We start from the raw sequence: 14,171 nt of genomic DNA, 5'->3' as shown, positions 1-14,171 counted from the left end.
AATAGCCAATGCCATTATTTTATTATAACAAAACAGTAAAAGAAAATTATCCGAGGTACCGGATTTTACAACAGGGAGTAAGAGCGACTCAGGAGGAGACATTCAACTCCTCTCCGGCGACCTCTATGAAGACTAGAAGCGTATCCCAAACACCGCCCCCAGAGAACCCATTTGGGCCAATAGCAACGTCCTGCGCACATTAGGGCCCCCGCCCACTTACCCCGGCGAAGAGACCACTAGGAGGCAGCGAAGCGTTTGTATCATTCGCGGAGCCGCGCTTGGCGAAAGGAGCTGCGCTGATGGCTACGGTGAAAGAGAAGGCGGCAGCTTTGAATCTCTGCGCGGTGTATAGCCCCGCCAATAGACCCCCAGGTAAGGCTGGATTCCCGGGGTATGTTCCAGAGGGCAGGCAGGGGAGCCAAGGATTCGGGGGGGAGGGGGGTTTGTTTTACAGAGAAGGGTAAAAAAAGCTGCTGGCCAGAGTGTGACGATGAGGCGAAAGGAAAAGAGTAAGGAAACTCGACCGGTCGGGACGGATTCTTTAAAGGTGGTGGTGCTGCAGGGAAGGTAGAATTCCCTTGTTTTGCTCCCGCGCTTGATGGTAAATAAGGACGGGAGAGAACTTCCCGTCGGATTTGGGCGTTAGGTAGTACGCTTCTCTGCCCTGTTGCTCTGAAGAGATGGCTCCCCCGGTCCCGGTGGTCTGGCTCCCTGCCCTCTACGCAACCCGAATTGGTGGTGGAGAAGGACCCCGCTGTTTGTTGCCCCGATGCTCTTCCTTGTGCGGTTTCTTCCCGTCTCTCTTGTCTGGTGGGGAGAAAGGGACTGACCGGTCCTCTTCTGTCTACTCCGGGTCACTTGGAGTTGTTGGATTGTGGGAGAAGGGCTCGCCACTTCTCCATCCCCTCCGCTGCTTTGGGAGAGGTGGTAGTACAACATGCAGCGCTTGTCCCGGCTGGGGAGGATGTGTGCTTAGGCGGACTCCCTCCAACCTACTTTCCCAGCCCTGCTATCTTTATTGCCTTGGTTTCGCGGTTCCTCTCCGCCGTATTTAATTCAAGGAGAAAAGGCCGTTTTGTAAGCAGAGATTATCTGGTACTTCCTGCCGACCTTCTGCCTTAAGAGAAGGGGCTCCGGGCTTGTCAGTTTCTCCCTTTCTCATAAACAGTTAAGAATGGTTGCCATTCTTACTCCCTCTTTAAAAAAAGGCATCAATAAATGATTGTTTATGTTAAGCTTGAAAAACTCTCTACCTTTGCCTCTACTCTTTGGGGAAGTATTAGGAAATGAGGTATTTTCTTCCCACTTTGGGGATAGCAAACTAGGAAACTCTCCTGACTGAAATGTTGCTAACCAACATAAGCACCTAGTTATATACCAAGAATAAATTTTGCAACAGTGCCTTATTTCTCCCGTATTCTTTCCAATTGCTCCAGGCCTTATTCACATTTGGCCCTCAGAATAGGTTTTGCAATCTGTCTTTGGAAGCTTATCTCTATCTACCCTGTTTTTGTGGCAGTCCAGGGTTAAATTTTGAACAATTGGCAAACCAAGACACATGCACACAAAAACTAGTTCCATTTGTTTAAGCAGGATGCCTCTAGGTATATTACTGTGATTGCCCTGATAAGAGTATATTTGAAAGGTGCTATTTAGAGGTTTCAAGGTGAGGTTTCCATCCTCCCCAGAGCTGACTCCAGCCACTTTGGCACCCTAGGGAAAGTCACATTCTGCTGCCCATTGTGGTTTTGCTCATCCTCTGATGATGTTAGGAATGGCAAAAATGCATTCTCTCTTGTGTTCCCCCCACTTCAATTTTTTAGCTTTATAGTCATGATTTTTATCTCTGGACAATTTTTTTTCTTGGACATTTTCGCCCATTTTCCATTATAATTTTAATTAAGTCAGCATCCATTGCTGTCATATGACTTTTACTTTTTTAATCGTGTTTTTTAGAAGTCTTTTCAATGTGGTACCCCTGGACCCGTGCCTGCTTGGCCTTAATCTAGAGCCAACCCTGCTCCTAATTGTTAATATGTCAAATGAATACAATATTTCTTAGAAACACTTACAGTAGTAGCCTACTCAAAATTATTACACACTGACAATTCCTATTAACAACTGAATAGATGTGCCCATGTTACACATGTCAGAGGAATTTGTTTTAATGTGGATTATAATTAAGTTACAAATAATAATTGCAATAAATGTTTTGGGGGGAAATATGTTACAACAATTTTAATTTTAAAAAGAACCTGTTGTGTTTTTTGTTGCCAAAGGTCTTAGATCAAAACAGCATCCCTATATGGCACTAAGTTATCTTATTATCTGTTATATCATTATGCATTGACTTTTATTCAATTTTCCCACAATACAAGTCTTTTTGCATGCTTAACAAAAGAAACGCCGATGACAATATATAGCTTGTTTTTCCTGAATCATCATAGTGGTTTCAACATCTGCAGCATGGTTTCTCCTAAATGGTTAGACATTGGTTCAATAACCCATATTGACTGGGAATTGTGAAAACTGGTATTAGCCTACTCCAAACAGGTGTCTGCATATTTTAAGTCTAGCAGAATTGAGGTAGCCATAGAATAATGGTCCCAGCCAACATGAGATGAATAAGTGACATGGGAAGCTGAAATGTAGCAACCTCTAAAGCAGGGGTATCAAACTCAAGGCCCGCAAGCCACACCTGGCCCACAGGGTGCTTAGAACTTGGCCCATGGGACTGATCTGGAAATAGAAAAGGACCAGCCTGAGGTGCCTCTGTCAGCAAAAATGGGGCACAGGGGGGGCCACGCATGGTTTTGGCTGGCAGAGGTTTGGCCGGCCGAGTGCTGCAGGAGGCGTCTGTCCCATCTGCCATCTGTCCCGTCTCCCCCCACCCCCCGGTTGGCCCGCAGAGGACAACTACAATGCTGACTGTAGAATGCTGCTTGAAGAAATCCAGTTTGACACCCCTGCTCTAGAAGGAGAGAAGAATATTACTAGAATTCAACGCTATCCAGTCAAATGATAGTGCAAAAAGTTTATCTGGCAGTTGCAAGCAAATCACCTGCATCTTTTTCTCTTTTCTCTCTTTTTTTTTCTCTCTTTCCTCTCCTCTCCCCTCTCTTTTCCAGTGGCCTGTAGTCTACATGTCATTGGAAGATTTGAGGAGCCAAATTTAGTTCATGATAAGTGCATCAGGTATTAATTTTATCTCTTAAAACACATAAACCACCTCCTCAGAATAATCCATAGCTCAGCCCATTTTTGGAGTATGGGCTTTAGTATGCCAAGCAAAATCACTTGTGCTCCAATGGCACTAAAGGAAGCTGATTTTAGGTAATGCCACCTCAAGTGAGAAAAAAAAGCTTCAGATGAATAATTTCTCTGGTAATGCCTGTTTGGGAAGGATTCTTTAAAATAAGGAGTACACGTAGTCCTCAATTTACAACACTTCATTTAGTGACTTTTTAAAGTTAAAACGGCACTGAAAATAGTGAATTAGGATCATTTTTCACACTTATGACCATTGCAGCATCCCAATGGTCATGTGCTTTACATTCAGACACTTGACAACTGACTCACATTTATGACGGTTGCAGCATCCCAGGGTCGTGTGATCCCCTTTTGCGACCTTCTGACAAGCAAAGTCAATGGAGAACCCAGATTCACTTCACAACCTGGTTACTAATTTAACAACTGCAATGATTCACTTAATAAAATGTGGCGAGAAAAGTCGTAAAATGGGACAAATTCACTTAACAAATTTTTCACTTAACATAAATTTTGGGCTTAATTATGGTAGTAAGTTGAGGACTACCTGTACATTAATTATACTTTTCAGAAAGGAAATGCATCTGCTAATTCATCTTCTGTATTGCTTTATAAGGCTTCAGCTTGGCACAGAGACCATTTGGAGCTACTTATGTTTGGAGCAGCATTATCCACGCACTTCAGACCCAAGTTGAAGTGAAAAAACGACGTCAGAATCTGAAAAGTTATAATGACTGTTTTATTGGCTCCGACGCAGTAGATGTTGTCTATGCCCATCTTCTCCAAAACAAATATTTTGGTGACACAGATATTAATCGGAGTAAAGTTGTACGAGTATGCCAGGCTTTGATGGACTACAAGGTGTTTGAGGCTATTTCCACCAAGGTCTTTGGAAAAGACAAACGATCTGTCTTTGAGGATAGCAGCTGCAGCCTTTACAGATTCTCAAATACAAGGAATCAAGCGGAGAGCCTCTGCGGAAGACAGCATGGCCATTTTATACAGCAAAGGTCTGTGTGAGAATGCTCAGGATGAAATATTGAAAAATTAGAGAGGAACTTACATTTTTTCCTGGTTGTCTGCATCTTCCTAACTTTTATGCCCTCCCAGTTGTATGGCAGTACAAATCTCAAAGCAAAGCATGCATGGATATGTTGGAATTAAAAGAGCTGTTTTGTAGAACACCTAGAACAGGGGTGGGCAACTATGGTTCCTTTACAACCTGTGGACTTCAACTCCCAGAATTCCTGGGCCAGCCACAGGTTGTAAAGGGGTCATAGTTGCCCACCCCTGATCTAGAGGAGGAAATGTATATTAAAGAATTGCATCTTGTTATGTGCCTAGAAGTAACAATGTAAGGACCATTGAAGTGTTTCTATGAAGTGTGTTTCATAGCTGGAGAGGCAGCCCAAAAAAGACCATCGCTTTGGTGCCACTAATCTAACTTCAGAAAGGAGAGACACCCATAAATGTGTTTCCAAGGAATCTCTTTGGCTGACTACAGTGGCATTAAACATTAATAACATATCCATAAAGCTACCTTACTTAGCAAACCTTAAACCAAGGTTGCAATTTGATATTAGCAAGCTAATTTATGAGTATTGGCAGGTGGTACTGGATTTGGATCTTGTATCATTAAACAAAATCCATCACAACCACTATCTTTAGTCAAACTGCTGTTTTAACTTCAGTTGTCTGAACTGAACCATCTATATATTGAAAATAACTAACTAAAGTGAGAGACATGATGCTTAAAAGTGAGGAAGCTTGCAAACTCTTTTCCATAATATAAATCTTGGCAATAATTATAGACTCTGTTAACAGTTTATTCTTGGAAAATGAATTTGTTAGTGATCAGAATGACCACTATGGATAATGAAACATAAGAGAGCCAGTTTGGTCTAGTGGTTAAAACACCAGGTTTGAAATATTTGTAAAAAAAAAAAAGGTAGGATACGAATAAATAAATGCACATATGTAGAATTATTTTTTTAATATAAGTATCCATGTGATAATTAAGGTAAGGTGGATTAATTATAAAGAGCCAGTTTGGTGGTGTAGTTAAGGCAACAGGTTAGAAACTGGGAGACCAAGAGTTCTAGTACCACCTTAGGCATGAATTAAGCTGCACAACTTCAGGCTAGTCATTTTCTGTCAACCTTAGAAAAGAGGCAATGGCAAATCACTTCTGAAAAGCCTTGCCAAGAATACTGCAGGGACATATCTAGACATCTCCAAGAATTGGACATGATTGAATGGAATTTAAAAAATGCAACTATGACCAAAATATTTTTTAAGGGAAATGTTTATGTATGTATCCATTGGAGTTATAGTACAGAGGTTTGGCTTTTGTGTATAGAAACAAGATCTAAATATTACTATTAGTACTGATACTTGGATCTTCCATTCCTATTTTTTTTTTTAAATTACAGACAGGAAAAAAGATTATTATTTGGTACATCATCCATGAGATCAGAAAGTTTGGAGGATCTCTTAGAAAACCTGAGTCTAAAACCTGTTAATTCTCCTCAAGTAAATCCATCCTCACATTTGTCTCGTCAAGGTAAGGGGGAAAGACATCAAACTATCTCCAGCAAAGCTTTTCCATTTCTTAAATTGGAGACAAATAGAAAATTAACCTCTCTTCCATCATGTCCACTATAAAATGAAGAGCTCCAAGCAAAAGAACACATTGTGTGGGGTATTTGCTCAAATTCTTCACAGCTGCTAATTTTCTCATAAGCCTGACAACTCAGGTATCTCTCCTGTGGTATGGTCTCACATCATGGTTATCTTAGACAGTATGAATCTATAATACATTAGAAAAAAAACAGGCAGTACCTGAGAATAATGACAGCCTAGATCAGTGATGGCTACCTTTTCCGGACTGAATGCCCAAAGTGCGTGTGCCCACGTGAATGCGAGTGCGCCAGCCTGAACCTCCAAAATGCAATGCGCCCGCAGCCACTGCACGTGCCCCGCCCCATGCATGTGCACGTGGTCCCCCCGCACACCCCACCCCTGTGCATGTGCACACCCCCCAGCATGTGCCCCACCCCGTGCATGTGTGCATGACCCCCCCACATGCACCCTGCCTCCCGCGCATGGGTGGCAGAGACCCAAAGATCAGCTGGCCAGTGGGAGCCGCGCACACATGCATGGCAGAGCTGAACTTGGCTGATGGCTCGCATGCCCACAGAGAGGGCACTGCGTGCCACCTCTGGCATGTGTGCCATAGGTTCGCCATCACGGGCCTAGATCATTAGTGAACAACCTGCAGCTCTTGATGTAATCTGGAAACAATTCGGTATGTTCATGCTAGAGATGGGAAAGAGAGAGTTGTAGTTGTAGTCTCAGCTCAACAAAACCAAAGATTTCCATTCATGGTAAAGGCACTCATGTCTCCTTCTCCAGCACTTGTTGCTGCTTTCCCTTTTTCAGTTTTTTTTTAAAACTAGAGACATAAGTTTTTGAAGGAATATGGAATTTACTACTGTGGCCTTGTCTCCTGCTTTGTGCCTAATTTGTGGCTCCAGCAGTACAAATAGTCCATTCTTCTCAAGCCATAGCTGGCTTAAACAAGATGATTGTAACACGTGGCTGCCATGTTCTTTCAATCTGCTTCTTGAACAAGAACAAAATCTGATACTAACTTAGTAGCTAGTTCTATCATTTTTTTTGTGTGTCTGGCTTTGCAGATTGCTCCAAAAAAATGTAGAAAACCCCAAACAAGTTCTTTGTTTAGTACTTCAAGTTAAGGGTGTCATTGTTCTAGCTGGAAAAATGTTAACAAGGGTTTCTTTCTTTTATGCATCCTTATTAACATGATTTACGTGATTAGTTTTCCCATCTAGTAAAGATCTCTGGCAATTCAAACAGGAAAGAATGTAAAGCATTTTGGATACATTGAAGTCTTTACTGTTTGCCGCATAAATCTCTATTGGTTATCTTCTTTTTTTATTCTGAAGTAGTCTTGTGGCTGATAGTAAAGCAGGAGGAATAAATTATTTTAATATTCTCTGCAGAAGAAAAGTCAGTCACCACGAGCAAATTCTGCAACGTTGGATTACATTTCTTGATCATTATATGTTTGTTAATAATTTCATTATTTCGTTTGTGCCCTTCATTTTCCCTAGTCATTAATGAAGTCTGGGGAGAGCAAACTATTGCCCGTCTCCTGCAGCTAATAGATCTTCCATTGCTTGATTCTTTACTTAAACACCACAAGATTGGATCCCAATTTCCACAAACAAAGCAGGAACCTGAACGTAGCATCACAAACAACTATCTTGACCGAGAAATTCTAAAAGCCTTTGGTGATGCTCAGTAAGTATTTATGTATATATCTGTATGAATAGGAAGGCAAAAAACTGATTTATCAGTTATTTAGGAAGGCATTTTATTTGCCTTCCTAAATAAGCAATATTTTTTTTCAAGCAGCGAAGGACGAGATTCAAGTATAGAGTAGACATGGGCAAACCTTTTGTGATTTGAGGCAAGGTTTGCCCATGTTTACTCTATACTTGAATCTCATCCTTTGCTGCTTGAACAAAAATATTGTTTATTTAGGAAGGCAAATAAAATGCCTTCTTAAATAACTGATTTTTAATTTTGGAGAGTTTTAAAGGAACATACGAGACATCCCTGTCCTTTTATGGCCTCCGAGGGAAATGGGACTGAATGAGGGCCTTAAGAGAATTACAATCCCCCATTTTAGAAAATCCACCAATAGGAAAAAACTGCTGTACTGATTGGGAGATGTGTATATGAGTGATGAAAACATTAGGATCCAGGCACCCATTTTGTCCTTTAAGTCCTCCTGCAAGTTCAGAAAACTGAACATATTGGCCTCTCTGTCCTGCCTCCACATATTGCAGAGGTCTTGTGGGCCATATGTGGGGTACAAGGTGCTCACTCCTGAGTTTTGGGATGGGTTCTCCTCCTTCTGTGTCATAATCTCTGCCCAAATGTGCCATCCTCAGTGGCTGCTTTATCTTCTTTAAGCAGAGATCCTTTCATTATTGTTCCTTTGGCCCTAGCATGTTTGCTTGACTTCCAGTGGGACTTATTCACAACAAAATGTTATCTGCAGTAGAGCCAATACTATAGTCAATAGAACATTGTAGGCATTATCTTTTTCTAGGGCAGATGAATGGCTTTCAGCAGCAATTGACTGTTTGGAGTATCTCCCAGATGCGATGGTGGTTGAAGTAAGCCGCAGTTTACCTGATCGGTCTGACAAAGTGCATGTGGGGAAACTGTTGTTGTTTGATACTATTGGGAGGTATTACAGCCAAAAAAAGGAACCATTGCTAAACCATGTGCCTGAAATCCACCTGGGAATTGCTGAGTTGCTAGGTAAGTGAATGGATTTAACACACATTGTAAAAAGCAAAGTGTTTTGTCATACAAATTTGTCATGTATTCCCCCTCCTCCCTGTGTTGCCCTGTCAAACAGGCCATCCAGAGAAAAGCAAGTATCCACGGGATCTCCATCATGCTGCTTAGATTTCGAAAAGCAGGGTAATGCACAAAGGTTTACTTATAAAGGCAATGGGAGAATCCTAAATGCAGGCTGTTCCTTTTTTTAAATAGCCTACGATGTGATGGAAATAAAGATGACAGCCAATTTGGTCTATTGGGCAAGGCAACCACCCAGGAGGTTGTGAATTCTATTCCCACTTTAGGCATAAGAACTGGCTGGACAATCTTAGGCCAGTCATTCCCTCTCAGCCCAACTCACCACACTGGTTGTTGTTGCAGGGAAAATAGGGGCAGGACCAAGTATTAAATATGCTCGCCACTTTAAATTACAAATAATAATAATAAAAGATGGGATAAAAGATCAGATGTGCATTTAAAATATATCTATTCAGTTTCAACAAATCAATTCTATCTTGCTTCATATTCACATATTGCACTAAACCATGCTTTTACTGTAGTTTTTAAAGTAAACTACGGTGGCCATATTACATAACATGCTAAATTCTAATCTATGATTTAGAAACCCCAGTGCCAGACTTTACAGCTAAGCCAAAATCAAGCAACAATGATCCAATTATCACAGTGTGAAATCCACTCTATGTGAGGGCCAGTGATAAGTAGTGAATATCTGCCAGTTTTCCAATGTGTAGCATAGCAGGATACATTCTCCTACCAATGCAGTGATGTTATTCATATGTCTATGGACATTCTCAGTCATCCAGATCATGGTTGACCCAAAGTTGCTTTTCAAAAGGCAACTGGACTTTGAAGACATTTTGCTTCTCATCCAAGAACCTTCTTTAGTTAACAGTGAAACACACCTTTGGGATATAAACTTTAGCTTTACCTATATCACTGTAGAGTCCTCTGTAACAAGCAGAAGATCAGTGACATTTGTATATACACAGGTAGTTCCCAACATACAGTTATTCATTTAGCAATTGTTTGAAGTTAAAAGGAACTGAAAAAAGTGACTTACAATGGATGCTCATACTTACAACTGTCTCGGCATTCCCCTCAGTTACGTGATCAAAATTTGAGCTCTTGGCAACTGTGTATGTATTTACAATGGCTGCAGAGTCCTGGGGTCACATGATCTTCAATTGTGACCTTCACAACTGGCTTTCAACAAGGAAAGTCAATGGGGAAAGAAGGATTTGCTGAACGATCACCGTAACACTTCTTCACTTTACAACTGCAGTAAAACCCTATAAAAGCAACCATCTCCAAGTCAGAATGCCATTGAATGCCATGATCCTAACTAAAGCTATCTTTATGCCTGCAGGTCATGTGTTTGCATGTAATACTTAATCAGGATTTTTATGTATGTATTAATACAATTAATTTCTAAGTGAAGCAGACAATAGTCAATATGTCATGTACTCCTTATAAGGGGAAACTTCCATAATGAACATTGGAAATCTATAACAATGTGATAGGGATTTGCCAGCAGATTCATTCTGCCAGTGTGTCATATTGGCAGTGGTAGTGGTGTTATTATTTATAGCTAAAAAATAACTAGGATTCTAATTAAATCAAGAAGCTGTGAGGTTTGATAAAGGGACCATTTTCTGAAATATGATTTTATTAAGCATATTATTTTAGTAAAAAAATTGAAGTAAGTTCTGGTGCAGATCATGAAAAAAAAAGAATGTTGATTTAATCAATCTGATCTAAATTTATATTTCACATTCTTATATAGTTTATTATAAGACAAAAATGGCAAACCATGCATATGTTTGTCAATCGGTATTTAAATAAAAATGCATTGTAACAATTTGGTTTGGTTTTCCCTCCAGTTAATGGAAAAACTGATCAGGCTTTGGAAGCCATTCAGCTGTATTTAAAATTATTGGATAGCCCTGCAAGAGAGGAATTCAGGAAACTGCTTTATTTCATGGCCGTGATAGCTCAGAATTCTGAACTTAAGCTACAAAGTGAGGCAAGTACTTCAAGTGTGAAACCTCTTTATGCTCTTTGGTGACATGGGGATGTGGATAGAGAACTTGTGGACCTTCAGTTCAGTGGTGGGTTTCAAAATTTTTTACTACCGGTTCTGTGGGTCTGGCTTGGTGGGCATGGCAGGGGAAGGATACTATAAAATCTCCATTCCCACCCCACTCCAGGGGAAGGTTACTGCAAAATCCCCATTTCCTCCCAATCAGCTGGGACTCGGGAGGCAGAGAATAGAAGGAGGCGGGGCCAGTCAGCATTTTTATTACCGGTTCTCTGAACTACTCAAAATTTCCACTACTGTTTCTCCAGAACTGGTCAGAACCTGCTAAAACCCACCTCTGCTTCAGATGTGCTAAACTACAACTCCCAACAACCTAATCTACAGCAATCAATATGGTAATTCAGGAACATCAGGAAGGCTTCAAGTTCCTGAATGCTGTTAGATAGTGGATCATTCCATGTCAATGATTAATAGCTGAAATCAAAGACTACAGTGGTACCTCAGTACAGGTTGTTAATTGATTCCGGGAGGTGCAAGGAGTACTAAAAAAGACAAATCCCAAACAAATCATGTGACCCTTTGTTTCGGCCAGGAATAATTTCGTCTGTCCCTTTTCCTATGTCAGCAACATCCTTTTGCAGCGACCTTCTCAGCATGGCTGTCTTCCTGTTTGTTCTCTTCTGCCGTCCCCTTCTTCCTATCACAATATGTCAAGTACTAAACAAACGCCGAGTACTGGAATGACATTTTCACATCAAAATGCGTCGAGTACCAAATTTGACGGGTTTTGAAGCAATCAACTACCAAGGTACCACTGTATATAGGAAAAGACCACAATTATACATGGCAACATCATTCCTCCTGAGAAGAGGAACAGTGAAGTGAGAAGGTGACCTCAGCATGGATTTCTACACCATGATTATGAACTTCTAATATTGCCCCAGGAAAGCATCACAATAAGCTGGCTGACGTAGTTTAGTGCTGGAAGGGAGACCATGGGAAGAATGCTCCCATGGGTTGCCCTGAAATAAATCAACCTCATTTGCATAATGTTTAAAATTGCTTGCACTTCTATAACTATGGTTGGCTGCCCTTTTACAAAATGGTCAATTTACTAAGACTAAAAGGCATGCATTTGAAAACTGTGAATATATACTATAATTATAGCTATAGGAAATAAGGTGGATCTATCAGTACAAACTTTTAATCCTTCTGCTTCTCCCCACCCACCCGGTTTACAGAGTGAAAATAGGATGGTTGTGAAAAGAATGTTCTCCAAAGCCATAATCAACAATAAAACATTATCTAAAGGAAAAACAGATCTTTTGATTTTATTTCTAGTGGACTATCAGAAAGATGTTTTAAAGGTAAGTATCCACAAGTCATTTTCTCCACACTATTATGAGTAATCTATTCCATTCTTAATAACTAATGTTATTTTATTTTGTTCAAGATTTCAGGGACGCTACATAAAATGGTCAGCGATAAGCTTCTGGCTATACAGAGAGGCACAGATTCCAGTCTGAATATTGGTAAACTTTATTTTCATAAGCTTTAGTCATGTTAATAATAAACTTTAGTTTGAGTTGCTCTGGGCATAGTCCACTATGAAAATGAAGCTGCTAAACAGTCTAGAAAAATCTGCTCTTTCGCAGAAAGAGTGACATTAAAAGTAAATAAATTTATCAATATGGGCTATACAAAACTTTACATGGTATTTTCAACCTATTCAGAAGAAGTACTGAATATCTCAGTGCTTACCATTTTCTAACACTAAACATCCTAAACTTCATGGAAAGAGAATTGGGATTAGTCGGGCAACTTTAAGCAAGACAGATATTCTACCTTTATCCAAAAAAATTGAAATCTCCAGAATCACTCTATGAATTGTAAATAGGGGAATATTATGAAAACATTTAAGAAAACCATTATAAATACCTCAAATGTCTATGTTATTTTTAATAATGAATTTTATTCTGATTCCAGGATATACTTTTTGCCAGAGGCTTGATGAATGTGAGTATCATTTCAGTGCCAAAAAAACTACAAAAGAGGAACTGGTGTCTTTACTAAAAACTATTGATGAAGACTCCAGTCTCTCCGCCAAGGAACGCAAGAAGTTGCTAGATCAATTCTATACTAGTAATCCAACTATCTTTTTGCAGTATTTTGGTGAGAGAGATGTTCCTGTGTGTAATGGTAGGCTTGACTTCTAAAAATCTGTACTGTGTATCTTTATAAAATTGTTTTATATTGTACTTAAAGGTGTTATGTAAATAAGGGTGGAATCCACCTGTAAAACTGCTATTTAAAAACAATAAAACCTATTGATTCATATTCTAAATAGTGAAAAGATAGTATTTCTCCTAAATGCGTAGGAAATACATCATCAAAAGCTGAAAGCAAATATCTTTTGACCTCCTTTGTGAATACAAGCCCTTTGAGCAGAATGCAGTTCAGAGAAAAGAAATATAATTGAATTGCTGATGGTTTTAGTTGTAGTGTATGTTCTTGTTACAGTCACATGACACCTGGCCATGTATTTTGCTTCTGGCAAGTGTATCCAAGTTATTGTCATTTGATATATTCCAGTAGCATGCTGAAGTACAATTGGCGCCCATGGCAGAAATGGTCAGGTGAGTGGTTGACCAGTACCACAACATACCAGCTCAAAATAAGCAGTCATTCCTTGTATTTGAAAGCCAAATGACTGAAAGAAAAGCCATTTATAACACATTAAAACAACTGCTGAACCTTTGTAACTTTCTTTGTTTACAACCCTGAAACTGCAGATGAAAGTCTGGAATTAACACCATAAACACTTTTTAAACATGATTGTAATCTATGCAATACTTAGACAAATCTATACGGATTAGTGCCGCCACATGTTTATTGGACCCGTGTCCCTCCTGGTTGGTACTGGCCTCCCGGGAGGTTACACGAGGCTGGCTCCAGGGGATTATAACTGCTTCTCTGAGTGAGGGTGCCTTTCCCGCCGCCTTGAAAGAGGCGGTGGTGAGGCCCCTCCTCAAGAAGCCTTCCCTGGACCCGGCTGAATTAGCCAACTACCGTCCGGTCTCCAACCTTCGTTTTGTGGCGAAGGTTGTTGAGAGTGTGGTGGCACGACAGCTGCCCAGGCACCTGGATGAAGCTATCTATCTAGACCCGTACCAGTCGGGCTTCAGGCAGGGGCACAGCACAGAAACGGCATTGGTCGCGTTGGTGGATGATCTCTGGAGGGCTCGGGACAGGGGTTGCTCCTCTGTCCTAGTCCTATTAGATCTCTCAGCGGCTTTTGATACCATCGACCATGGTATCATGCTGCAGCGGTTGAGAGGGTTAGGAGTAGGGGGCACCGTTTTGCGGTGGTTCTCTTCCTTCCTCTCCGGCCGCTCGCAGTTTGTGTTGGCAGGGGGGCAGAGGTCGACCTCGAGGCATCTCGCATGGGGAGTGCCACAAGGGT

At 40.7% G+C, this 14,171-nt stretch overlaps 1 protein-coding gene across 1 annotated transcript; it reads left to right on the top strand.

Annotated features, from left to right (window-relative positions):
- The first annotated feature begins 289 nt into the window (after positions 1-289).
- DEPDC7 (DEP domain containing 7) lies at positions 290-12,970 on the top strand. Its single transcript, XM_070957500.1, has 9 exons — positions 290-372; positions 3,884-4,277; positions 5,700-5,830; positions 7,404-7,593; positions 8,411-8,625; positions 10,551-10,693; positions 11,950-12,075; positions 12,162-12,240; positions 12,695-12,970. Exons 1-9 carry the CDS (start codon positions 300-302, stop codon positions 12,922-12,924), a joined length of 1,581 nt encoding a protein of 526 aa, XP_070813601.1. The 5' UTR covers positions 290-299; the 3' UTR covers positions 12,925-12,970.
- The last annotated feature ends 1,201 nt before the right edge of the window (positions 12,971-14,171 follow it).

Source organism: Pituophis catenifer, unplaced genomic scaffold (genome assembly GCF_029215685.1).
Source record: "Pituophis catenifer annectens isolate HBS135680 unplaced genomic scaffold, rPitCat1.0.hap2 SCAF_1, whole genome shotgun sequence".
NCBI classification, from domain to species: Eukaryota; Metazoa; Chordata; class Lepidosauria; order Squamata; family Colubridae; genus Pituophis; species Pituophis catenifer.
The sequence above is the reverse complement of the archived record's forward strand: the minus strand, read 5'-3'. Positions and strand labels throughout refer to the sequence as shown.

Coding starts and splice junctions, on each gene's coding strand:
- DEPDC7 (XM_070957500.1), top strand. CDS start 300: ATGGCTACGGTGAAAGAGAAGGCGGCAGCTTTGAATCTCTGCGCGGTG. Junction 7,594..8,410: donor AAAGCCTTTGGTGATGCTCA/GTAAGTATTTAT, acceptor ATCTTTTTCTAG/GGCAGATGAATGGCTTTCAG. Junction 8,626..10,550: donor GGGAATTGCTGAGTTGCTAG/GTAAGTGAATGG, acceptor TTTTCCCTCCAG/TTAATGGAAAAACTGATCAG.